This window comes from Bubalus bubalis, chromosome 23 (assembly GCF_019923935.1).
Source record: "Bubalus bubalis isolate 160015118507 breed Murrah chromosome 23, NDDB_SH_1, whole genome shotgun sequence".
Classification (NCBI taxonomy): domain Eukaryota; kingdom Metazoa; phylum Chordata; class Mammalia; order Artiodactyla; family Bovidae; genus Bubalus; species Bubalus bubalis.
In genome coordinates, this window is record NC_059179.1 from 20,562,749 (window position 1) to 20,587,593 (window position 24,845).

A 24,845-nucleotide genomic window follows, 5' to 3' on the forward strand; every position below is an offset into this window, starting at 1 on the left:
CACCCTGGTCCATGCCATAAGCCATCTCTCGTTTGGATGAATACCAGAGCTGTGAGGTCTCTCTGCTTCCACCTCTGTCCACTTTGTGTCCACTATTCAAACAGCCAATGGAGAGATTCTTTTAAAATGTAAGTCAGATCATATCACTTTTTTGCCAAAACCAAACATAGACACAAACACAAAACTCTACAATGGCTTTATCTCACCCAGAGTAGGAGCCTAAGTCCTCACAAAGACCTTTCAGGCTCTATCTATCAAAGTGACAAATACCCCACCCCTTTCCTCCTTGACCTTGGCCCACTACTGTCCTCTTTCACTTCTGCAACTGTTCCTCAAGCACATCAGTTACATTTCCAAAATTCAAGGCCTTTGCATCTTATGCTGCTGATATCCCCCAGGTATCCACAGGGCTCCCTACCTCACCGCCTTTAGATCTGTATTCATATACCAGCTTCTCAGGGAGTTTATCTGGCATCCCTTGCCTAGAACTGTACTACATGGTCACTCCATCCACACACTCCCTCACCAGTCTTCCCTGCTGTGCTTCTCCCGTAGCCAGAGCAATAGAGTTCATGTATCTATCTGCCTTATTATCTCTCACCCCACGTACTAGAATGTAAGCTACAGGAGGAAAGTGATTTTGTCTATCGTGTTCATTGCTGCATGCCCAGAGCCTAGATGAGTGCTTGGCACATAGTAGTATTTAATAAATACCAGTTGAGAGAATGAAGAGGAGAAAGAATTGGAAGTTTATTGGGATTTTTTTTTTTCTGAATAGGAACAAAGAAAAAGAAGGTAAAAACTGACTCCTGGGTTACAACTCCTGGGTTAGAGCTGAAGGTGCTGTTTGTTATGGTGGAGAGGGAGGCAGAGTGGGGATAGTGGGTCTTGGAAATCGTGTGTTCCTATTTGGATAAGTGATTTTGACACGACAAGGGGAAAGCTCAGGCACAATGTCTAAAACAAGATGACAGTTCAAAATAGACTCTGATGTTAAGATATAAATTTAGTTCAGGAAAGAGGTGATGGTGACATTGAAAGGCTCTGTTGGGATTTTTTTTTAATTGATTATTTGGCTGCATTGGGTCTTAGTTGCTGTATGCAGGATCTTCAGTCTCTAGTTGAGGCTCACTGGCTTAGTTGTTTACAGCATGTGGGATCTTAGTTCCCCAAACAGGGATCAAACCCACATTTCCTCCATTGTAAGGTGGATTCTTAACCACTGGACTACAGGGAAGTCCCAGGGATATTTAATCCAGAGGAGAAAGAAGAGCAGAGGATCAGGGATTGGAGTGGAGGTTCTTAACTGCAACTGCCCACTTTAGAGTCACCTGAAGATGTTTTGAACATGCCAATGCCTGGACCACACGCCAGACTAATTAGGTCAGAACTTTCCTGGGTGGGACACAGGTCTCAGTAGGTTTTAAACTCCCCAGCTAATTCCCACAGGCAGCCAGTGTCAAGAATCACTGAGCTAAAGTCTTTAATATATATATTTATCTTTGTTGTGGTTGTTTAGTTGCTAATTTGTGTCTCTTTTGTGACCCCCTGGACTGCAGCCCGCCAGGCTCTTCTGTCCATGGGATTTTCCAGGCAATACTGGAGTGGGTTGCCATTTCCTTCTCCAATATTTACCTTCAGGTGAGGATAAAGTAAAGGAATCCACAATGAGAGCAGAAAAATATTAGTCATAAGGGTAGAAAAAAACAGGGTAGTCTTGGCCAGCTCTTCTCATACTCAACTCCATAAGAGTCAAAAGAATCACCTGAGATCTTGAGGATCTACAGATCATGACTCAAACTGCCAAGCTCCCAGGTGATCCTGTGACACCTGGTTCAAGGGCCACACTGAATAGCAAGTGTCAAGAGCAGTGCTTCTCAAACTCTAATGTACATAAGAATCACCTGGGATATCATTAAAGCAGCTGTCTGGACCCCACCCACCAAGATCCAGATTCTGTAAGTCAGGAATAGAACCCAAGAACCTGCATCATTTTTTTAATTCATTTATTTTAATTTAAGAATAACTGCTTTACGATATTGTATTGGTTTCTGCATACATCAGCATGAATCAGCCATAGGTATACATACGTCCTTTCCCTCTGGGACCTCCCTCCCACCCCTTTGGGTTCTCACAGAGCATTGGTTTGAGCTCCCTGAGCCATATAGCAAATTCCCACTGGCGATCTGTTTCACAGGTAGTGTACACATTGCTGTGCTACTCTCTCCGTTCATCCCACCCTCTCTTTTGCTGCTCCCCCATGTTCACAAGTCTGTTTTCTATGTCTGCGTCTCCATTGCTGCCCTACAAATAGGTTCATCAGGACCATCTTTCTAGATTTCATATATATGTGTTAATGTAGGATATTTGGTTTTCTCTTTCTGATTTATTTCACTCTGTATAATAGGCTCTAGGTTCATCCACTTCATTAGAACTGACTCAAATGCAAGCGCCTGCATTTTGAATGAGGTGATATGCAATGCTGCTGGTCCCACACTTCAAGTGTTAGAGAGTCACCAAGACCACAGTAAGGAAGAAGAGGCACTTGGGACTTCCCTGGTGGTCCAGTGCTCCCAGTGCAGGGGACCCGGTTTCAATCTCTGGTCAGGGAACTGGATCCCTCAGGCTGCAACTGAGACCTGGCACAGCCAAATAAATAAATAAATATTTTTTTTTTAAAGGAAGGAAAGAAGAGGCACTCAATACTGCCTACCAAATGAATAAAAGATATTGTAGGGATACCAGAAAGAATAAGAATGTAGCAAAGCCACTAGATTTTGCAAGGTGAAGGTCATAAGTGAGGCAGAAACCATAAAACCATAAAATGATTTCTGCTTTCCTTGGTTCTCTATTTTCAAGCAGTAAGCTTTCCCCCGGCTTCTATATTTTATCTTGGGAACAATTACCTTACCAAAGTGCTGTAACTATTTTTGAAAGAGAGAGAAAGCAAATCAATTATTTGATTTTCTTTTCAAGGCATTGGAGGTATGCTAATAGGGTACTTGGGAGCTCTTCTCTGTGGATATGCCTAAACCATCTAGAAGCTACATTTATTAAGGACCTTTGGAGGTTATTCCAACTTCTTCAAATACCAGAGTACAGTTGTAATGTTGCTGACACTTGTAACTTTCTTTAGGGCAAGGTTTCCAACCTTGACACTCCTTATGTTGAGGCTGTTGGAAAGCAACACTACATGCAACCATTAGATGCCAATATCATCTCCTGCCCCAAGTTGTGACAAGCCAGATTGTCTCCAGACATTGCCAAATGTTCCCTGGGAGGCAAAAATCAGCCCCAGTTAAGAACCACTGCTTCAAAAGCAATGTTTGAAAACCTAGTCACCCTTCTAAAAGAAGTCTGACTTACAGCTTGGACATGTTGATGCCAGGTAGTAAAGACAGAGCACTACCAGTAACCAGTACTAGGACCACCCTTTGGATTCTTGGGGCAACAGAAAAGACTAGTTTGACTTTCAGAAGTGGGAAATTTTATTGACCTCACTTATACCAAGAGCCTAATAGATGGTACAGTACTTCAAACTTGTCTCATTGGTACACAAGCTGGATGCATGATACAGGATGCTCGGGGCTGGTGCACTGGGATGACCCAGAGGGATGGTATGGGGAGGGAGAGGGGAGAGGGGTTCAGGATGGGGATCACATGTACACCTGTGGCGGATTCATGTTAGTGTATGGCAAAACCAATACAATATCGTAATTAGCCTCCAATTAAAATAAATAAATTTATATTAAAAAAAAAAAGAAACCTATTTCCAGGCTCAGCATAAAAGAGTCAGCTGCCACTCTGTGCCCTGTAACAAAATACCATAACCACCACATCATATGAGAGAAAGCATTCATCAGCTTGCCACACAACTATCATTTGTCCAGGAGGTTCTTTCCTCTCCTTTCATGAGTACTTAACATCTTGTGACTTAAACCAAGTACACAGAAAAGATGAGGATTGCATTAGAAATCTCAGTGCTTGTTTCTCTTCCTCAGTAGAGGTCATCAGACAAATAACCAGAGTGCCATAGAGCCTACCTATAAACCAGTGGTTTTCAAACTTTAGCCTGCATCATAACCAGCTAAAAGCTTGTTAAACCACTGATCACTGGACTATACCCCCTGAGATTCTGATTTACTAGGTCTAGAGTGGGGCCTGAGAATTTGCATTTCAATGATGCTGATAGTCCAGGGACCACACTTTGAGAACCGTGACTGTAAAGCAAGTAATAATTCTCAGACTTGGCTGAACATTGGTATTACCCGAGGAATGTTTTTAACTACTGGTGTCATGGCCCCATCCCAAACAAATGAAATCAGAATGTCTGGGCATGAGATCCAGTCTTCAGAGTGTATTTATTAGTTTCTCAGATGATTCTTGTATAGAGCCAGCATTGAGAAACACTGAACTAAGTGGAATGTATTCCAAAGCACTGGGGTACCTCTACCCCAGGTGGCCCTGCTTAATGGAGGGCTTTAGTATGACTTAATCCCATATTCTTACCCATTATGCTTCTTTGAGGATTACTTCTCCAGTTTCACCAAAATCATCCTAACACTGTGGTCCAAACAAGTCTTAAGCCATAGGCGCGTATTCTCTACTTCATGTTTCATTGAGCTGTAGACAGCAATGGAGCTGAAGATTGCAAATCAGAGTCTGAGAGGAAGTAGCCTGCTGCTGCTGCTAAGTCATTTCAGTCGTGTCCGACTCTGTGCGACCCCATAGACGGCAGCCTACCAGGCTCCCCCATCCCTGGCATTTTCCAGGCAAGTAGCCTGCTGCTGATGCTGCTGCTAAGTCACTTCAGTCGTGTCCGACTCTGGGCGACCCCACAGACAGCAGCCCACCAGACTCCCCCATCCCTGGGATTCTCCAGGCAAGAACACTGGAGTGGGTTGCCATTTCCTTCTCCAATGCATGAAAGTGAAAAGTGAAAGTGAAGTTGCTCAGTCGTGTCCAACTCTTAGCGACCCCATGGACTGCAGCCTACCAGTCTCCTCTGCCCATGGGATTTTCCAAGCAAGAGTACTGGAGTGGGGTGCCATTGCCTTCTCCCAGGCAAGTAGCCTGCTGCTGCTGCTGCTAAGCCACTTCAGTCGTGTCCAACTCTGTGTGACCCCATAGACGGCAGCCCACCAGGCTCCCCCGTCTCTGGGATTCTCCAGGCAAGAACACTGGAGTGGGTTGCCATTTCCTTCTCCAATGCACAAAAGTGAAAAGTGAAAGTGAAGTCACTCAGTCGTTTCCGACCCTCAGCGATTCCATGGACTGCAGCCTACCAGGCTCCTCTGTCCATGGGATTCTCCAGGCAGGAGTACTGGAGTGGGGTGCCATCGCCTTCTCCGGGCAAGTAGCCTAGAGGGCAGCAAATCAAGGCTTAAGGAGTCTACAGCTGCTGGAAGCCAGGAAAGGCATGTCAACAGGCCAAATCATCAGGACAGGACTGGGACTTCTGCTGAGGCTGGATACCAGGAACATGGCAGGGATTCAAGCCAGTAGCTACCAGTTCAGAAGTAGAACACTACTGAACCAGAATGAAATGTATTCTTACAACAGAGACAGATGTTGCCTTAATTTCTAGAAAGTGCATTGCAGTAAGATCCATTGTTTCCTTATCTTTCAATTCAATCCAGAGATTTTCATCTGTTGGTGTTCAGTGCCATGGTAGTATGGTCAAGGGACATGTTAAAATACCTCATCAAATGGTAGCGTTCATGAGTTTTCTGTTTAAAGAATTGCCTTTTGCCTGACTGTATCTTTTTTTTAAGTGCATGCAGGCTTTCTCTAGTTGCAGTGAACAGGCTTCTCATTATGGTGGCTTCTCTTATTGCAGAGGGTGGGCTCTAGGCACATGGGCTCAGTAGTTGCAGTGGAGAGGCTTAATTACTCTATAGCATATGGGTTCTTCCTGGACCAGGGATCGAACTCGTGTCCCATGTACTGGCAGATGGATTCCTAACCACTGGATCACCAGGTAAGCCCTGAGTCTTTATATCTTAATCAGATCAAATCGGGCCTTGGAATTAGCAAACTTAAATTTTTTCACTTTGACTATTTTTAGCAAAAGGAAGGGTGATTCTTCCAGGGACCCAGTTGCTTTGGACTTACCTATAGGCTGGGAGTGTGCAGAGCCAAGTACTGAGCAAAGCACCCTCAGCAGTTCAACACAGCGTTGCTGTTCTCCATCTTGTTTTACATCTTGTTTACAGTGACAATCCTAAAGAAATAGTCTTTTTTAATTCTTCAAGTCAAGTGGGCACCCAATGAGAGAGAATCTAGAAGCTGAGAAAGGAGCTATCTTGCTTCAAAATATGCATAAGACACTTGTATATGACACAGTTCCTATTGTCTCTCAATAGATTCTGGAGAAAGCAGGGCCAAACATCTCTAATTCACAAAATGAAGGCTTCTCACAATTCTCAGGAAATCTTCTCACAATGTCCATGACTCTCCTGTACCATGTGAAACATCTTAACAAATTGTTAGTTCTATGGAGAAGGCAATGGCACCCCACTCCACTACTCTTGCCTGGAAAATCCCATGGACGGAGGAGCCTGGTAGGCTGCAGTCCATGGGGTCGCTAAGAGTCGGACATGACTGAGCGACTTCACTTTCACTTTTCACTTTCATGCATTGGAGAAGGAAATGGCAACCCACTCCAGTGTTCTTGCCTGGAGAATCCCAGGGACAGGGGAGCCTGGTGGGCTGTCGTCTATGGGGTCTCACAGAGTCAGACATGACTGAAGTGACTTAGCAGCAGCAGCAGCATATAAATGTTAACGTTCATCATCATTAACCTAAATTATTTCACAGTTCAGTTTAGTCGCTCAGTCATGTCTGACCCTTTGCTACTCCATGGACTGCAGAATGCCAGGTTTCCTGTCCATCACCAACTCCCAGAGCTTACTCAAACTCATGTCCATCAAGTCGGTGATTCCATCCAACCATCTCATCCTCTTTCATCCCCTTCTCCTCCCACCTTCAATCTTTCCCAGTATCAGGGTCTTTTCCAAGGAGTCAGTTCTTGGCATCAGGTGGCCAAAGTATTGGAGTTTCAGCTTCAGCATCAGTCCTTCCCATGAATATTCAGGACTGATTTCCTTTAGGATTGACTGGTTTGATCTCCTTGCAATCCAAGGAACTCTCAAGAGTCTTCTCCAACACCACAGTTCAAAGGATCAATTCTTTGGCACTCAGCTTTCTTTATAGTCCAATTCTCACATCTATACATGACTACTGGAAAAACCATAGCTTTGACTAGATGGACCTTTGTTGGCAAAGTAATGTCTCTACTTTTTAATAAGCTGTCTAGGTTTGTCATAGCTTTTCTTCCAAGGAGCAAGCATCTTTTAATTTCATGGCTGCAGTCACCACCTGCAGTGATTTTGGAGCCCAAGAAAATAAAGTCTCTCGCTGTTTCCATTGTTCCCCCATCCATTTTCCGTGAAATGATGGGACCAGAATCCATTATCTTAGTTTTTTGAATGTTTTTCACTCTCCTCTTTCACTTTCATCAAGAGGCTCTTTAGTTCTTCTTCACTTTCTGCCTTAAGGGTCATGTCATCTGCGTACCTGAGGTTATTGATATTTTAAATTTCTTTCACAGATACCCAAATTTCTAGTAAGTTGGAAGGAAATTGAAATCAATAGGCTAGTGGTGGTGAGAAGGAACTTGAGAAATTCTGCTGGTCTGTACAGGGACAGCATTCACAGAACCTCATAGAAGGACATCAGAGGGGATTAACCAAGATTGAAGCCACTTCCTCAAGTATGCCATTTGCAAGTAAACACAGCACTCATCCATGGGAGGAGACATAAAGCATATTAGAAACAGTTTTTGCCCAGCAAAAGATGGAAACACTTGTGAAATTTGAGCCCCCACTGCCGCAGTTTTGAATACTCATAGGTCATCCCTCAGGGTTGGTAAGATCTCTAATAGAGACATGAACCTTCTGCATCCCAGGCCCATAGCTCCAGCACTTCTGGGGCCCAGGAAGAGGAGGAGTGCCAGGAGTTGCGTCTCCAAGGCCAGCTGCTTTGAGGGAAGGACCTGGGGTATGTGTGTCATGGGAACAGCTGGCTTTCTTGTCCCATTGTCAGCTCAGAACAGGGTTATTGATTCCTGTTCCAGTCTGTCCCCAAGAAACAATGACTTCCCACATTTGTTTGTAGATCTCTACAGGCACTTGACGGAATCATAAAGGCTGATTGTGAATTATAAAATATTTCTAAATTTCTAAAGTACATTGTCTTGAATATCATATAATTAGGACTTGAAATCATTATTCGCTGATGATCATATAGTTTGTCCTCAAATTGACCTTGAAAGGTGTAGACCAAAGGTGGATTTTCACTTGGAAGTTGGGACACTTCTTGTGAAACAACATAAGATGTTGATTTATTTAATCCCATTATATAAACTAACCTCTTGGTGGCAGGAAGTATGGCTGTATTATATATATTCTGGGCTCCACATAACAAAAAATTATCCAATTATAGAAAACAATTTTAAGAAATCACTTTTCCAACTTTTTCCATTATGCTAGTCATATGCTAGCACGTGTTAGCAGAAAAGTGAGAGCAGGTGCCAGAAGTTTAAGAACATGTGTTAAAAAAAACAATTTTAAATTGAGCACATCCTAACAATTAACATAATCTAATTTAAGCTACAAAACACTTCAATCCAATTGGGCAGGATGTAGTTGTTTCAAAGGATAATTTTAGAACCACTGATTCAGTTTAAATGTTAATTTAAACACACTGTATTTTAGTTTTTAAAAAGGGTCTTGTCTGGTTTTAATATCACGTATTACATAAACTGTGGACTTTTATTCAGTCTTAGTTCAGTTCATCAGGCACTTATTGGCTGCCTGTTGTGTAGAGAAAACCCTGACTAAGTGTATGAGCCTTTGTCCTGAAGAATCTTACAATCTGAGGAAGACACGTAGGCCCAGTAGAGCAGGGGTCCCCAGCCTCCAGGCCGTGGACTGGTACCTCCTGTCAGATCGGTGGCAGCATTAGATTAGAAATAAAATACACCGTAAGTGTAATGCACTTGAATTATCTCAAAACCATCCCCCTCCCCATCCATGGAAAAATTGTCTTCCACGAAACCAGTCCCTGGTGCCAAAAAGTTTGGGGACTGCTGCTGTAGAGGACACATACATTGTAAGTTATGAGAAGCAGCAAATTGTGATAAGTGCTTTAATGGAGTTATCAAGGAGACAGAATGGGAAAAGGAAACAGTGTGAGTGAGAACCTGGAAAATGGACGTGGAAGAAGTTAGGAGCTAGAGGTAACGCGGTTCCTCTGGAGTACGGGATATTTGGAGGATGTGGCAGGGCATGCAGTTAGAAAGACAGGGAGGTGCTACATTTTACAGTCTTGAGAATACCAAACTAATGAGCCTAGATTTGACTTTGTGCACACTAGGGAGGGTGTTTGAGCAGGGGAGTGGCCTGATCAAGTCAGTTTGGGAGTAAGTCGCAGGATGAGTTGAAGGTGAAGAGGAAATTAGAGACTATTTTTGAGTGATATAGATGCCATCTGTCTCGTTAAAAATCCCAATAAGTAGCTATCTTGCGATTTGAAAGTATTTGATACATAAATTCATGTTGTTTAAATTTTAATGGTTAATTATGCACTGGCAAGCTTACTACTCTGATATTTCTAACAGTGGGCGAGCAAAAGCTTATACAGGGTAGCAGTGATAAGGCATGAACTTCCTTTTTTGGGGCAGGGGGGCAAGAATAACATCTGAATCCGTACCCTAGATGGTCTCCTAATTTAAGGAGATGTTCTCTTAGCCAAGGAAGAGAACCACCCAGATTGTCCTTTTAGAAACAGATCCAGAAAATGCATCTCTCAGTGGATGAAAATAAACCAAGGTGAAGCAGGACTCAGGTAAGACAGTCTCTAGATTAGGACCAAAAACCAGTTTACCTGGGTTCACAAAGTCTAGCTTTGCCACTTACAGACTGTAACTTTAGGCTTTTAGTTAACCAATCTGTGTCCAAGTTGTTTCGCTTGTAAAATAGGAATAATAATGGTACTTGTCTCAGGGGTTGTTATGAGGATGAAATGAACTGATACATGTAAAGTGTTCCAAATAGTACCTGGCATGTAGTTATCTCAATAAATGTTAACTGTTGTTAGTCAGTTGTTAGGCAGTAAGCTAACCGCCTATGACATATTATAGTTTACCCAGTGCCTCACACTATGGAAACCTCCCTGCCCCTGCTCCCTAACTACCCTAGTGACTATCTGTGCAACTGATCCTGGACACATCCACTGGGCCATTTGAACTCCACAATCACTTGATGGAAATTGATTGTCCTAGTTACTGCTGCTATTAACAAGCCACCTCAAAACTGGGAAGCGCAAAACAGCAGCCATTTTATCATGCTCACAGATTCCTGAGTCAGGACTTCAGTGGGAGTTGCTTATCTCTGCTTCACAGTGTTTGTGCCAGTGGTTAGAAGCGTCTCAGATGACTGGGGAGAATGCCAGCAGGTGGGGCAGGATCCACTGCCATAGAAGGCTTCTTCTCTAACCTGTCCGGCACTTTGGTGGGATGGCGGAAAGGCCAGGCTTAGCTGGGACTGTCACCTAAGCACCGACATGAGTCCCCTTCACCATGGTGGCCTCACAGTAGTTTTCAGACTTCTTAGAGTGTTTCTGCAGCAGAAGCTATATGCCTTTTATGATGCATTCTCAGAAGCCTCATCGCAGACATTTCTCTGTTCTCTGGGCTTCCCTGGTGGCTCAGGTGGTAAAGAATCTGCTTGCAAGGCAGGAGACCCGGGCTTGATCCCTGGGTCAGAAAGATCCCCTGGGCTTGGAGAAATTCATGGACAGAGGAGCCTGGTGGGTTACAGTCCATTAGGTCGCAAAGAGTCAGACACAACTGAGCAACTAACACTTTCACTTTCCCTGTTCTCGATTGATTGAAGCAGCCACAAACCCGAGGGAGTTGATTAGACCATGCTTATCAAGCCTCTGGGAGCCATATTGAAAATCACCATTTTAGTATTATCCTCTAATGCTGGATGAGAAGCTTGAGATTCAGTACAGGTTTAACATACTGGTTTGTCCAGGGTGAGTTGCACAGATAGTCACTAAGAGAGTTAGGGATGGGGGCAAGGAGGTTTGCAGGCTTCTAACCTAATTCTTCTAACTCCAAATTCTAATTCTCTCAATTAGATTATTCATCCTCCTTCAGCTTAGATATACTTCTTAATATAGGAAAATTACAGGAAAAAAAAATTAAATGGCATTGTGTATATCAGGTAACTTTCTTTTTATTTATTTATTTGTGGCTGTACTGGATCTTTGTTCCCACACATGGGCTTTCTCTAGATGCGGCACGTGGGCTCTAGAGCACAGGCTCAGTGGTTGTGGCACATGGGCTTAGTTGTTTCAAGGCATGTGGAATCTTCCCAGACCATGGATCAAACCCATGTGCCCTGTATTGGCACACAAATTCTTAATCACTGGACTACCAGGGAAGTCCAAGTAACTTGCTTCAAAAGCGATAGTGATATAAAAGTATAAAGTTTGCATTTATAAGAGGTTGTATACAAACTTCATATTTTAAAGAGATCCTGGAATGGGTTCAGTGGTTCAGTCCCAAGACTGGTCAGAGAGCAATTTAGTATCATTTTCTCACAAGGAAAGTTCTCTGAAAATATCCCAGATGCTGAACTGTGACTTCCTTTGTCTCTAGGAAAGTCTCACCTGGCCATTGTCCAGCGGGTGAATAACGAGGGAGAAGGGGACCCCTTCTATGAGGTGATGGGCATCGTCACACTGGAGGACATCATAGAGGAGATCATCAAGTCAGAGATCCTGGATGAAACTGACCTCTACAGTAAGTGGCTCTTGTCCAAAGCCATCATATTTTCCTGTGAGGTTCTCAGAGCTGGCTTAATTTAATGGACAGTGTGAAAGGGGGTCAGGACAAGCCTGTTGCTTGTTGTTGTGTGTGTTGTCAGCCCTCTCCTGCCAGGGGCTGGCATGGCAAGATGCCCCAGCCTGAACCACCGATGAGTCACTGAGAGTATGCTAGCTAAATGTTTATCAAGAGAGAACCTTCAGGAACAGAGCCAAGACTATGAAAAGGAGACCTCCTGGCCTTTGGATGGAGGAAATGAAGTGCACCTCGGATGACCTCTCTGCCCTTGTTTCTGTCCCCTGTGTTGTTCCTGGCTTGTCTCTTTGTCCACCTGGACACAGACCCCGGCATCCCTGGGGGTTCTACTCATGATTCACTCACAACAACATCAGTGTGCTGTGGAGACTCATGACATCACCCAGCACAACCTAAGCCAGACCTAAGTCGTCCTTTTAGACGCTGCTCTTGTCCTGTGTATGTTTCAACCCTGCTGCCTGGTTCCCCCCTCCTCCCTTTCACCCCTGGCTCTGGTCTAGTCTCCTCACCCTCCTCCCCACTCCCCCTCAGGAACAACACAGGTTCCTCCCTGCGATAGTGACTGATTTCGTTACTGAGTCTTGTCAAAGCTTTGCTCACAAACATTACAAAGGCCTGCTTTCCTCAAAAATGGGAGTGATATCAAATCCATGGGAGTCCCTAGGCCAGTAAATGTCCCCTCCTCCCAGTTTCATCAAGTAGGACAGCAGTCCCCATCCTCCCCTCAGAGAACCCATTCCAGATCTGTGTCCTTGGTTTGCTGGAGGCAACTGTTCAGAGACAAGCTCCTAGTAGAAAAAACTTCAAGACTCTAAGGCAGTGAGTGGTGCAGAAAGAGTGCTTCCCTTTGGGGTGAGAAGAGATCAGACCAAGGTGGGCCAAGCCTTGATGAAACATGGCAGGAGCATCACAGTGTCTGCTGTTGCAGTGGAGCCCTGGCCCGGCTCATCACCTTAAAATAGGGGCTGATCTCTCCATCCCCCAATCCTTCCCCCCTTCTCCACCTCTGACTATCACTCTGCTCTAGAGTTAGAAATCCCAAGTGTCTCAATAGATATATTGGTGAAAATATTCACACTAAAGTGTTAGTGGCTGATGTGAATAGTAGTGACAACAGTCTTCCTAGGGCATTTGTCTCAACAACCTGATATTCCAATACTCACTATTAAAATCGAAGGAATGGGGACTTCCCTGGCAGTCCAGTGGTTAAGACTTCATCTTCCAACGCAGGTGGTATGGGTTCAATCCATGCTTGGAGAGCTAAGACCCCAAATGCCTCATGGCCAAAAAAAAAAAAACAAAACATAAAACAGAAGCAATATTGTAACAAATCCAATAAAGACTTTAAAAATGGTTCACATCAAAAAAAAATTTTTTAATAAATAAAATAAAATAGAAAGAATGAAGAGGGAGATCAGAGGAAACTGATTCTCCAGTGATTAACTATTTGGTAGCATTCTGATGGAGGAAAGAGAGGGAATATTTAGACGAACACGTCATATAAATCAGAAGGTTACTTACTAGTAATGGAAAAGAGTGGTCTGATAGATATCTTTGCTGCTCTCTTGCTAAACCATCCCCTCTCTAAAAGAGAGGGTTATGATTTTCCCATTCTTATAAATAAGCATGAATCCTTAAGAACGGTGAGAAGGCTGAGGAGCCAGGACTACTGTGTTGCTTCTCCCCAGATCCTGACCCCCAGGACAGCTGGGTCCTGGATCTCACTGTGGGATCTCAACATTTGTGGCAACCAGACACAAGGAGCCTTAAAGCCGGGGCCAGGAGTCCAAGGCAGGCCCACAAGAGAGCAGTGTGGAGGGCACTTTCTTCCTTCTAGAAGGGAACTCAGTCATGTGGCAGAGCGAAATCAGAAGGAAGGGGAGAGTCCCAGGGAGCCCGTCCCCTGGGGTTCTCTCCCTTTCATTTCCACTGTGTCTGTTCAGCCTGCACTGAGAGTTCCCTGAACCGCTGTTTTGCTCCAGGCCAACTTTAGAAAAACCCTAATCTGCTTCTCTGCTTCCCTAGCATAGGTTAAGATAGGCTAAAGTTTCAATATTTTACTCAGTACTAAGGGAAAGCAAGAGACATATGACCAAAGAAAACCTACCCTTTATCCCAAAACAGATTTTTATTGATTTATTTGGCTGTGTCAGGTCTTAGTTGCAGCACTCAGGATCTTTTTAGTTGCAACATGCAAACACTTTGTTGTGGCATGTGGCATCTTAGATCCCTGACCAAGGGTCAAACCCAGGCCCCCTGCCTTGGGAGCGTGGAGTCTTAGCCACTGGACCACCAGGGAAGTCACCCCCTGAAAAAAAAAAAAAAAAAAAAAAATATATATATATATATATTTAGAGAGAGAGAGAGAGAAGATTTTAAAAAGCAGAGAGAAAAATTAAATTGGAAAAAGCAGAGATTTTTTTTCAATCAATAATCACAATAGTCCTGCCTGAGGCCCACCTGGAGAACTCCCCTTTATGGATTATAGATCTAGTTGCATTTTTCTCCTTTCCTTTATTTCCCCCAATTCTCTCCCGGTGGAGGGGCCAGGGTTGAAGCAAGAGAATTGTGAGTGGAAAGAGGAGTGACCACCCCCCACCTCCTTTGGGTGGCATCCGTCTGTACCGCTCAGAGCATGGTTTAAATCAGTGGGAAGACACCAGGTGAGTCCAGCTCTGGAGACAGGAGCATGGCCAAGGCATAAACCCCCAGACCCTGCCAGAGTCCCTGATGCTAAGAACACAAGTCCCTCGTGTGCGAAGGCCTTTTTGTAAGCATACAGTTATTTGTAAGCATTTCACAGATAGATTCTGATGGGAGTCTCATAATAACTACCTGAGATGAGCAGAAAAATTACAATTAATCATTAACTTTATGGGGCTTCCCTGGTTGCTCAGACGGTAAAGAATCTGCCTACAATGCAGGAGACCTGAGTTCTATCCCTGAGTTTCGAAGACCCTTGAAGAAGGGAATGGCTACCCACTCCAGTATTCTTGCCTGGAGAATCCCATGGACAGAAGAACCTGGCGGGCTACAGTCCCTGGGGTTGAATACAGTCGGACACAATGGAGTGAATAAGCATGCAGACACTAAACTTATGAGCAGAAGAGTTATGATTAATCACTAACTCTATTGTATAAATTAAAGCACACAAGACTGTGATGCTTAGAGATGCTGCACGGCTCATAAGCAGGGGAGCCAGCCCTAGAAGCCTGAACTTGGGAGCCCCAGGCTGGCCTTCCGCTTTTCCACTGTTCACCACTTCAGTGAGATTAATACAGAGACTTGTTGACACTTTCCAGAAATCCCCATGGTCCCAAAGGACCTGTCTCAGGTGAAACCTCCAAAAATCAACAGTGACTCTGAGATAGTTGCCATCTGTCCCCTGTCCCCACAGCAGACAATCGGAAAAAGCAGAGGGTCCCACACAGGGAGAGGAAGCGGCACGACTTCTCCTTGTTTAAGCTTTCTGACTCGGAGATGAGGGTGAAGATCTCGCCACAGCTTCTGCTGGCCACACACCGCTTCATGGCCACAGGTATGATGACCCTGCCCTCCTGCATCTCCACCCCAGGCAGGCAAGGCAGCTCTGGAGGGTGGGACCCAGGCACCAGTCATCCTTAACACCTTGCAACATGAGTCCAGTGCAGGGACTGAGAACCTCTGTTCCAGAAGAGGAGGTTATCCTTGGGCAGGGGCAACAGGACCCTATATTTGCTCGTTTTCAGCCTCCAATCTTCTCGGGGTAAGTGAGTATGATGCAACTCTGCTTTTCTCTCTTCTACTTGAGAAAAGAGCTGAGGAATCCACCACTGCACTTTCCCTTCCTCTACCTGCTTCATGGTGGGGGTTGGTGGCCCAGAGGGTTCATCTGGGAGGGACAGGCAATGTCCTATGTAGCTACAAAGGCCCTGGGGGCCAGACTCTCCAGGGGCCATGTAGGCCTGTGAGCTATGAGTTCTTCAAATACAGACATAGATTGTGAATCCCAGAATCTTTAGAGAAAAAAAAGGAAAGGATCCAAAGATAAACTTCTCCTTCTTGTAAAGAAGGTAAAATTGTCTTTGAACTGTCTAATCTCCTCATTCATGCCTAATTATGTGCTGACCTAGAATGATCATACAAATTAGTAAGTTCACTATTTAATTAATCCAGCATGTATTTATAGAGTGCATAATGAATGCTAGTACTGTTCCAGATGCTAAAAGGTAGAAAATTTTAAATTGGAGTTTCTTTAGGGTTTTAAACATGTAATATAGTTCTGACTTTATAGTTCTAGTATAGTCTTTCAGTGACTACAGATGTCAACTGGATATCTGATTTCCTAGAACAAAGCAGATGTATCTGTAAATATAATGATATGCCATAATATAATAGTATAGTATAACATAACATAATAATATAGTATATAATAATATCTATTAATATGTAAATACAATGCAATGATGCTTCTTATTGAGAACTTTCCACTTAAATAATTAAGGGTTCCTGTTAACTTGAAATTTCATTTCACTCAACAGATATACATCATACAAATAAGTCAGATTAAATTCTCTGTATTTCATTTGATCATAGCATTAAAACAAAAACATTTTTAGCCATGTTCACATGGCTTACTTATCCATGTCCAACTCCAGCTGCTTTTTAAACCACTTTATTGCAATATAGTTGACATACAAAAAATGGTACATATTTAATGTAAACATCTTGATAAGCTTAGAGATACACATACATTCATAAAACCATCATCATAATCTGTGCCATAAACATAAACATCACTTCCAAAAGTTTCTTGCCACTTTCTATGTGTGTTATTACTATTTGTGTGTGTGTGTGTGTGTGTTAATATAAGATCTTAGCAAAATTTTAAGTTCAATTCAGTTCAGTCGCTCAGTCATGTCCTACTCTTTGTGACCCCATGACCGCAGCATGCCTGTCCATCACCAGCTCCCGGAGTTTACCCAAACTCATGTGCATTGAGTAGGTGAAGCCATCCAACCATCTCACCCTCTGTTTTCCCCTCCTCCTCCCACCTTCAATCTTTCCCAGCATCAGGGTCTTTTCAAATGAGTCAATTCTTCGCATCAGGTGGCCAAAGTATTGGCGTTTCAGCTTCAGCATCAGTCCTTCCAGTGAATATTCGGGACTGATTTCCTTTAGGATGGACTAGTTGGATCTCCTTGCAGTCCAAGGGACTCTCAAGAGTCTTCAGTATAGCATTGTTCTTGGGCTCTATATGCTGTGCAGTAGATCTCTAGGATTTATTCATCTGGCATAACTGGAGCTCTGTACCCTCTGACTGATACCCCCATTACCTCCAACTCCCAGCCCATTCTACTCTCTGTTTCTATGAATTTGACTATTTTAGATTCATCATATAAATGGTATCGTGTAGTATTTGTCCCTCTGTGCCTGGCTTATGTCACCTAGCATAACATCCTCCAGGTTCATCCATGCTGTCACAAACGGCAGGATTTTCTTCTTTTTTAAGTCTATGTGCAGCTTTAAATAAAGTCAACGAGAAAATTAATAACAAAATTGACACTGTCAAAACAGTGACCTCAAATGCCAGTGCAGGTACCCATATCCCCAGAGGGCCCGAAGATGCACACTTGGGCTTAAGACACTCCCCCACCCCCACCCACCTAAGGGAATTGCAGGATGGAGCGTGGAGCATGAATGGCTCTGTTTATGTCCACCCTGACTCCTCCCTGCTGCCGATTCCTCCTGCCTTCACCTCCCCTAGAAGTGGAGCCGTTTAAGTCTCTGTACCTCTCAGAGAAGATCCTGCTTCGGCTCTTGAAACATCCCAACGTGATCCAGGAGCTGAAGTTTGATGAGAAGAACAAGAAGGCCCCGGAACACTACCTCTACCAGCGCAACCGCCCCGTGGACTACTTTGTGCTGCTTCTGCAGGTGAGTGGGAAAGGCTTGGACCCTCCAAGGGCAAGGTAGGACTTCTCCAGACTGAAGAGGAATGCCCATGCCTCCTCCGAGCCAGGTTCCAAGGCTGCCTTGGAAGCAAGGCCAGTTGGGGCAGGCGTTTGTCCATGACTCACAGAAGGAGACAGGTGTGACTGGCTGGCATCCTAGAGTGATGGGATCTTGATGGCATTTAGTCTGATGTCAGCAATGTTTGTGGTTGGGGGGTGCAGTGGGTAACTCCCAGCCGAGAGGTTCTGCTGCTGAACTTCCTAAACTGGTGTCCTACAAAATCCCTATCACCTCTTGTCTCTGCTTGGCCATGCCCAGGAATGCAACTGTGCACTGCCTCCCAAATTTCAGGCACTCCTTGTTTTAAGCTCTTCTCTCTGTCGAGCTAAAACCTCACCATCTCTGATTTCCACCCACTGGTCCATGCTCTGCTCTCTGGAGGCACATGGAACACATCCACTCTCTCTGCCACACTTCAACCATTGCAGTCCCTTAATCTTCTTCTTAAGGGGACTATGAGGGAATAAACAAGCAAATGAGAGAGCTGCAGCATCTTCCTGGTACTCACATGAGTACAGTCACCCACCCTGCCCAGAGTGGATGTAAATAAGCGGAGAGGCCTGTAAATAAGTGTCAGGCATGGTTCCAGCCCCGCCTCCTGGCCTGGCTCCACCATTAGCCCCGCCCCTATTCACAGTCTCTTCCCAGTAGAATCTGGTGAACCCTAAATACAATGATTGTCTTAAAATCTTAATTAAATTCACACTGACTTAGAAAGGCCCTCTCTGTTACAGTCCCCCTGCCAACTGTCTGCTCGGACGTGGTATATGCCTCAAACCCATCCTTCCAGATAACCTCGTTAAAATGCCTTCTTCTCCAGAAATGGAGTCGCATTCTTTACTGTTGGAAATTGAGAAGGGTGTTTACATTGTTTATATAACACAAGGAACACTAGTAGAGTCTTATGCCTAATATAAACGTAACCATTTTCAAATAAATCTTGGCAGGGGTAAAATATAGGGGCAAGAAGTTAGGTTCAGAAATTGGAAAGACCTAGTTTTAAAATTCCAATATTGGTACTTGTTAACTAACCTTGACTCAATTATTTAATCTTTATGAGCCTCAAAATTGATTCATCTATAAAACTGGGGGTAAAAATAGTACAGGCCTTGTAGGGTCTGGGATGGATCCATGCAGTGCATATACACGGTTTCAGACCCCTAATAGCACACCATGTGCTCAAGCTTCTCACAGAATCTGGCTTTATCTCAGCTAGAGATAATAGAGATGGTCTATCAGAGAAGGCAATGGCAACCCACTCCAGTACTCTTGCCTGGAAAATCCCATGGATGGAGGAGCCTGGTAGGCTGTAGTCTATGGGGCCGCCAAGAGTCAGACAGGACTGAGCGACTTCACTTTCACGCATTGGAGAAGGAAATGGCAACCCACTCCAGTGTTCTTGCCTGGAGAATCCCAGGGTCGGGGAGCCTGGTGGGCTGCCGTCTATGGGGTCACACAGAGTTGGACACGACTGAAGTGACTTAGCAGCAGCAGTCTCAGACTATACCACTGGAGCAGTTTATGGGGTTAATAGGGTCCTGAGCTAGCTGGACCTGCCTCATGAAGGAGCCATTAGAGTCTTCAAGGAAAGCTTGCATGTTCATGACTGGATACTGCTTTATTAACTAAGCAAGAACTTTACTGCCAAGGGCTCCTGAAGTTAAAGCTGCTGTTTCAAAACATATCTGGATGGAATTCACATTCTCCTGTGATAAGATTTTAGGTCCACTTATTATCCAAACAGAAGTACTTAGGGTCGTCTTCACTAAAAGAGCTGGAAGTGCTTGTCCACACCCTTAGCACACTTCCTTCTTTCTCCAGGGTAAAGTGGAGGTGGAGGTTGGTAAGGAAGGCCTTCGCTTCGAGAACGGAGCTTTCACCTACTATGGTGTCCCAGCCATCATGACCACTGCTTGCTCAGGTATTCCAGTTCCCAAGCCATAGCTTATTGGGGAAGCAGTGGGATAGTGGAGAAAATGCACCTGGGTTCTAAGTCGTGACTCCTGTTATGGACCCCGGACAAGCCTTTTACCTTCCCGGACTTTAGAAGTGGAAGTACATAGTAGACTGTAACATTATCCAGTGTTAGGGATGGATAGTGGTAATTTTCAATATGAAAAGACACATTTACTTTACTCTTTATACTTCCACCTGATTACCTGTTTTTGCAGAGTTGATTGGTGCTGTGGGTGGGGTGGGAGAGGGAGAATTCCTTTAAGAAGGTGTGTTTTCTGAATTGCCTCTGAAACACACTGCATCCTTCTGTCCTTAGATAACGAAGTGCGGAAGGTTGGAAGTCTGGCTGGATCCTCTGTCTTTCGTATGTATCTTTCAAACCCCTCCCTCGTCCTCCCTGCCGAGGTCCTGCCTCAGCCCAGGCCGGGGAACCGGACCAACCACTCTCAGCCTGGGCTGGGACTAACACAAATGCTGGCAGCCTCTTTGTATGCTCTGCCAGGAACACTGCTTTCTGCCAGGTACCCGCAGACCACAGGGCAGGGGGCAGGGGAGCTTAGTTTCTGAGAGTCTATAATGTTTTCTGCTGCTTCTCTGCTCATGTGCAAAATGATGAATGCCCAGCGAGGGAGGTTGTGAGGGGAGGCACCATTTGCTGTCACCTGCCAGGGAATGCAAGCAGGTAGTTTTGTGTGCTCTGCTGGAGGTTGAACCGTTCCTTCTCTGCTGTGGTAATTCACCCTCTGTCCTCTACTTGCAAACCGTAATATGCTATTATTGTGTCTGTGGCATTTAGTAAGCAGCAACAGCAAGATCTTAGGATGTAAAGCCCAGGCTGGCACGTATGTTGCTCATCTGCTTCTCTTTGCTCATTGACCACATCTCAGCAGGTGGGGAGGGGTCTGCAGCTGGCCGTGCATGCTGATGGCAGGGGCTGGCACAGGCTTCTGGTGGGTGTTCTCTGCCCCTTCTGTACTCTACCTTCTCTCTGCTTCCTGCATCAGTTATCGTACTTGTGTTTAGAGGGCATGGCATTTGTTGTGATATAAGTATGATCCAAAAAGCATTATTTCTCTAGATTTGTCTGTGATTCACCAGTCTGAATTTTGCATTGCTTTCAGCTCTTAGTGTTTATGGTGGCCATTTTAATGCCAAATGGGTGTTTTTTCTCATCATTAAAAAAAAAAATCTTCCATAGTGCTTTATATTGGGATTTATCAGAGGGTCCCAAAGCTTGAAATCACAATCCACAGCACCTGAAAAGTAGGTACTGTTTTAACAGAGAAACTAAAGAAATTACCTGCTCCGAATCACCTCAATGCAATTATTTACCTCAATGCATTCCAGTGGCCTGACTTGTTCAAACAGCACGATGAAATACAGATCTTAGATCCAACGTGTTCCAGGATGTCATTTCTATGTGGGAATATTGGGACAATTTACAGTGTAATTTCCCATCCTGGCCCAACAGAGGGCTTAAAAGAAATTGAAATAGCTGCCCACACCCAAGGAGTGGTCCCACATATGTGGAAGGAGGGCTGTAACAAAAAACCCTGGTATGTTGTTATATAAACCAGCAAATGTCAATTAAGGTTGGTGAAGGAAGCATCAGTTCGCAGAACAAGAAGTCAAGATATAGGAGAGGGATGGTCTACAGGACCCAGTAGACCTTGGTTCTCTAAAGGAGGTCTCCACCAGCCATCACATTGGTCCTTGCTCAAGGTAGAGTGACTACTGAGATTCAAAGTGTTACCTAGATGTGTTGGCCTTTACATAAGACCAAAAGAAGTGGGGACCCTAGGGGTAAATTGCTGCATAAAGGTCCCAAGCCCATCTAATTTACATGACTTTCTTTCTTTAAAAAAAATTTTTTTAAGTAGTGGGAAAATGTTATCTGGTTCCTCCTTCCTTCCTGTCTCTAGTTCTTTCTATCAAAATCCATTTTATCATTGAGACAGAATAAACCTGCAATAGTAATCTCTCCTTCAAAAATGGTTAACTAAAAAGAAATGTTAACCTCTCTTTCCCTCCCCACACTTCTGAGCATCTTTATTTATCCATCTTCAGGAGGAAAAAGAAATCAAATTAGCTTGTAGGGATATAGAGACATTTTCCATTCTCCCCCACGAGCCCTCCACACCTAATAGAGTTAGGTGTGGATAACTGCCAAGACCACCACCACTACCCCCCTGCCCCTGCTTATTCCACGTCCACCTCTCAGCCCAGGTCCAGCCACCCAGCATCTTTCACTGTCCAAGAACCTTACTTGTAGGTCAAGGAAGAGCTTAAGGCTGGACCACAAAGTGGTGGATTCTTGTAGGGTCTCAGTCTACCTAACTAGCCCTGTCCTTGATGCCAGTCTAGAGCTTTGTCAGCCTTGAGGGTGATAAACAAGATGATGAGTTTGCCAGAACACTGGCCCTGTGACCGATGCCTCAAAGTTGAGTCTGAGGTTTTAAGTCAATCCCTCTGCTTTTCCTGTGCTGGGTGAAGGAAACACAATCAGCATTGTCTCCTTTGTCTTGGTTCTGATTGCCAGGGAACCCCGGAGGACCAAAGTGAGCCTGGTAATCCGGAGGAATGGGGCCTGAGCTCAGCATGACCAGAACAGATGCCCACAGGGGTGTGGAAGTGGGAGAGAACAAGTCTCCTATTTGCTTGACTGAGATATATTTAATTTGTAGGCCAGAAGTACTAGGATTCTTCTTGAGACAATGGGGTTTCTTATTCCAGTGTGTCTTGCAACACTAGGGGCCCATTTAAATATTCCTTGACAAAGAATGTGATTTCTTGACAAAATAAATGATTATCAGGTAGGATAAGGCTCTCCCCTCTCCCCTTTACACTATTGGATAATTTCAGGCAAATCATTGGGTGCAGCAACTAAGACTGCCAAAGCCACCTATTTCAGAGTGCTGTCACCTGCAGGCTGACTTCATTTAGTTTCTTGGAAGGTACTCTGGGAATGATCAGATAAGAGGGATAAAGACAGATTCCCTCCCGGAAATACTGCTCGATCAGTATCAAGGTCGGTGAAGGACTGGAATATTTCTACACATTCCACTCCACCCAGGCCCGAAGTGATAGCCAGCACCATTTCAGACTGTGGGAAAAGAGAAAGAAGGAAAAGGGGATAGGAAGAGAGGTGCTTTGGAGCACTTGTACTGGCTAAGAAGTGACTATGATTTAGTTTATCAAGTTGATTCACATTAAGATTGCTAGAAACTGCCCTTCCTGTGTCCCAAGGCTCTAGCTGTGCACAGTTCCTCCCCAGCACTGTGCCCACAGAGGGAACTCCTATGAGTCCGAGGCAGAAGATGGCCTCCTCTTCCTCGAGGATGCACCCCCCCTAGCAGGAGCTTGCGCTTTGCTTTCAGCCCTCCCGCAGGTGAGAAGCCCTAAGGCAGTCGGGAGGGCCCGGAGGGGATGCAGTGCTGGGCTCCCAACACATATGCTGGCTCAAAAAGGCGTCTCAGACGGAACACTGCCCACGCGTACTCCCTGCTGGGGCACTGCCTTTCATGTCACTGGTGGGTCTCATCCCCTCTGAGATTATTGTGCATCTTTTTGGAAGAACTTCAGCAAAATCTATTTATTTTCTTCTTTCTGGAGAGTGACTTTGTGAGAAGATGCGATTTCCATGTTTCCAGAGGCAAGACTCCCTTTGGCAGAGAAATGGGATGTTGTGAAGATCCAGGAGCAGACTGTCTCACCCACTTTGCTCTTTGTCTCTCTCCTTTTGTGTTTATCTTCCCCTTCACAACTCACAAATCCTTGACTCTTTAGTGCCCGTCTCTGTGTCTCGTACCTTCGCCTTCAGCAGAGGGGACTCTCTGGCAGGCTCCCCAGGTAAACATGCATGGGGTCTCGGTCTCCATAGATCCATGGGGTTTACAAGAGGCCTTTGGTCTCTGTCACTGTCCCGCATGAAAACTAGCCTCTCCCAACAGACACACCCAGGACGTAGGCATAGCACGATGCATTGCTAATACTCACTGGTACTCACTGCCCAAGCGTTGCTGGTGCAGTGGTGTCGTTTATGAACTTAGCCCCCAGGGATATGTCTGTGTGCATCCATGTGAGAAATGGGGAGGGCTGGAGAGGAATGGTCTGAGTTTTTCCTTATCGTTTGTCCAACTGCAGAAAGGAGGGATAAGAGGTGCAACAGATGAAAAATGGGAGAAAACAATGAAAGTCCATGCTTTATTTCCATTTTTCCTCTGTCTTTTCCTCTATGTGGTCTCTGACCTCAGTTAACCACTAACCCCACCTCATCTTCCTAGAAATGTTACTATGTAGTGACCATAATCGCTCTGGCTCTGCTCACACAAAGGATGCTATATTAAAAACTTCAGAACAACTTTTCATTAGGTTTAACCTCTCCTGTTAATGAAAAGTTACCGATTTCTTTTTAATCAGGTACAGCAGCTCCATACTATAACTCAAAGATGGGGTAGAATGTAATAAATCTGAACAATCGGTTAAGAATTTTTTTTTTCATCCCTAGAAATTGATCTCTTAGTTTCATGGAGCAAATAATGACCAAACTAAGGATTTATTTAAGTTACCCTGAAGTTAAAGCACAATCCAATTTCCCACACCCTCTACATCTGTCTTCCTTATTCCAATGCTATGGTAGTGATTCTGAGGCCCCACCATAGCCTCATCATCAAGAAATCAGTTGTATTTCACTGTGTATATAGTAGATTCTCAACATTCAAATAGGCTGAGACCTCAAACCCCAAATTTGCAACTTCAGAACTATTTATGTTGACTTATACGTTCTCACAAATCACGGTTTTCCATCAAAAGCCATCTGGTTCCCATGTTTATCTGTATAAGACAAATTAACCACCTTCTCCAATTTCATCAGTTTTCTCTCTTACTTCATGGTGATTTTCCACCAATAAATAAATTTTTTTTCTCACTTTGTGGGAGCTCATGCCTTTATGATGACTAC

At 44.5% G+C, this 24,845-nt stretch overlaps 1 protein-coding gene across 2 annotated transcripts in view; it reads left to right on the plus strand.

The window, feature by feature from the left end:
* Positions 1–24,845, plus strand: part of CNNM1 (cyclin and CBS domain divalent metal cation transport mediator 1) — a 69,503-nt gene that overhangs the window by 17,696 nt on the left and 26,962 nt on the right. Inside the window, exons 2-7 of one of the 2 annotated variants that reach the window (XM_025273959.3) lie at positions 11,732–11,875; positions 15,333–15,473; positions 17,682–17,851; positions 19,751–19,850; positions 20,202–20,249; positions 23,672–23,734. In XM_025273959.3, the coding sequence (XP_025129744.2) occupies positions 11,732–11,875; positions 15,333–15,473; positions 17,682–17,851; positions 19,751–19,850; positions 20,202–20,249; positions 23,672–23,734 (666 nt within the window). The remainder of the gene's footprint in view (positions 1–11,731; positions 11,876–15,332; positions 15,474–17,681; positions 17,852–19,750; positions 19,851–20,201; positions 20,250–23,671; positions 23,735–24,845) is intronic. The other variant, XM_044934948.2, reaches the window with a different exon arrangement.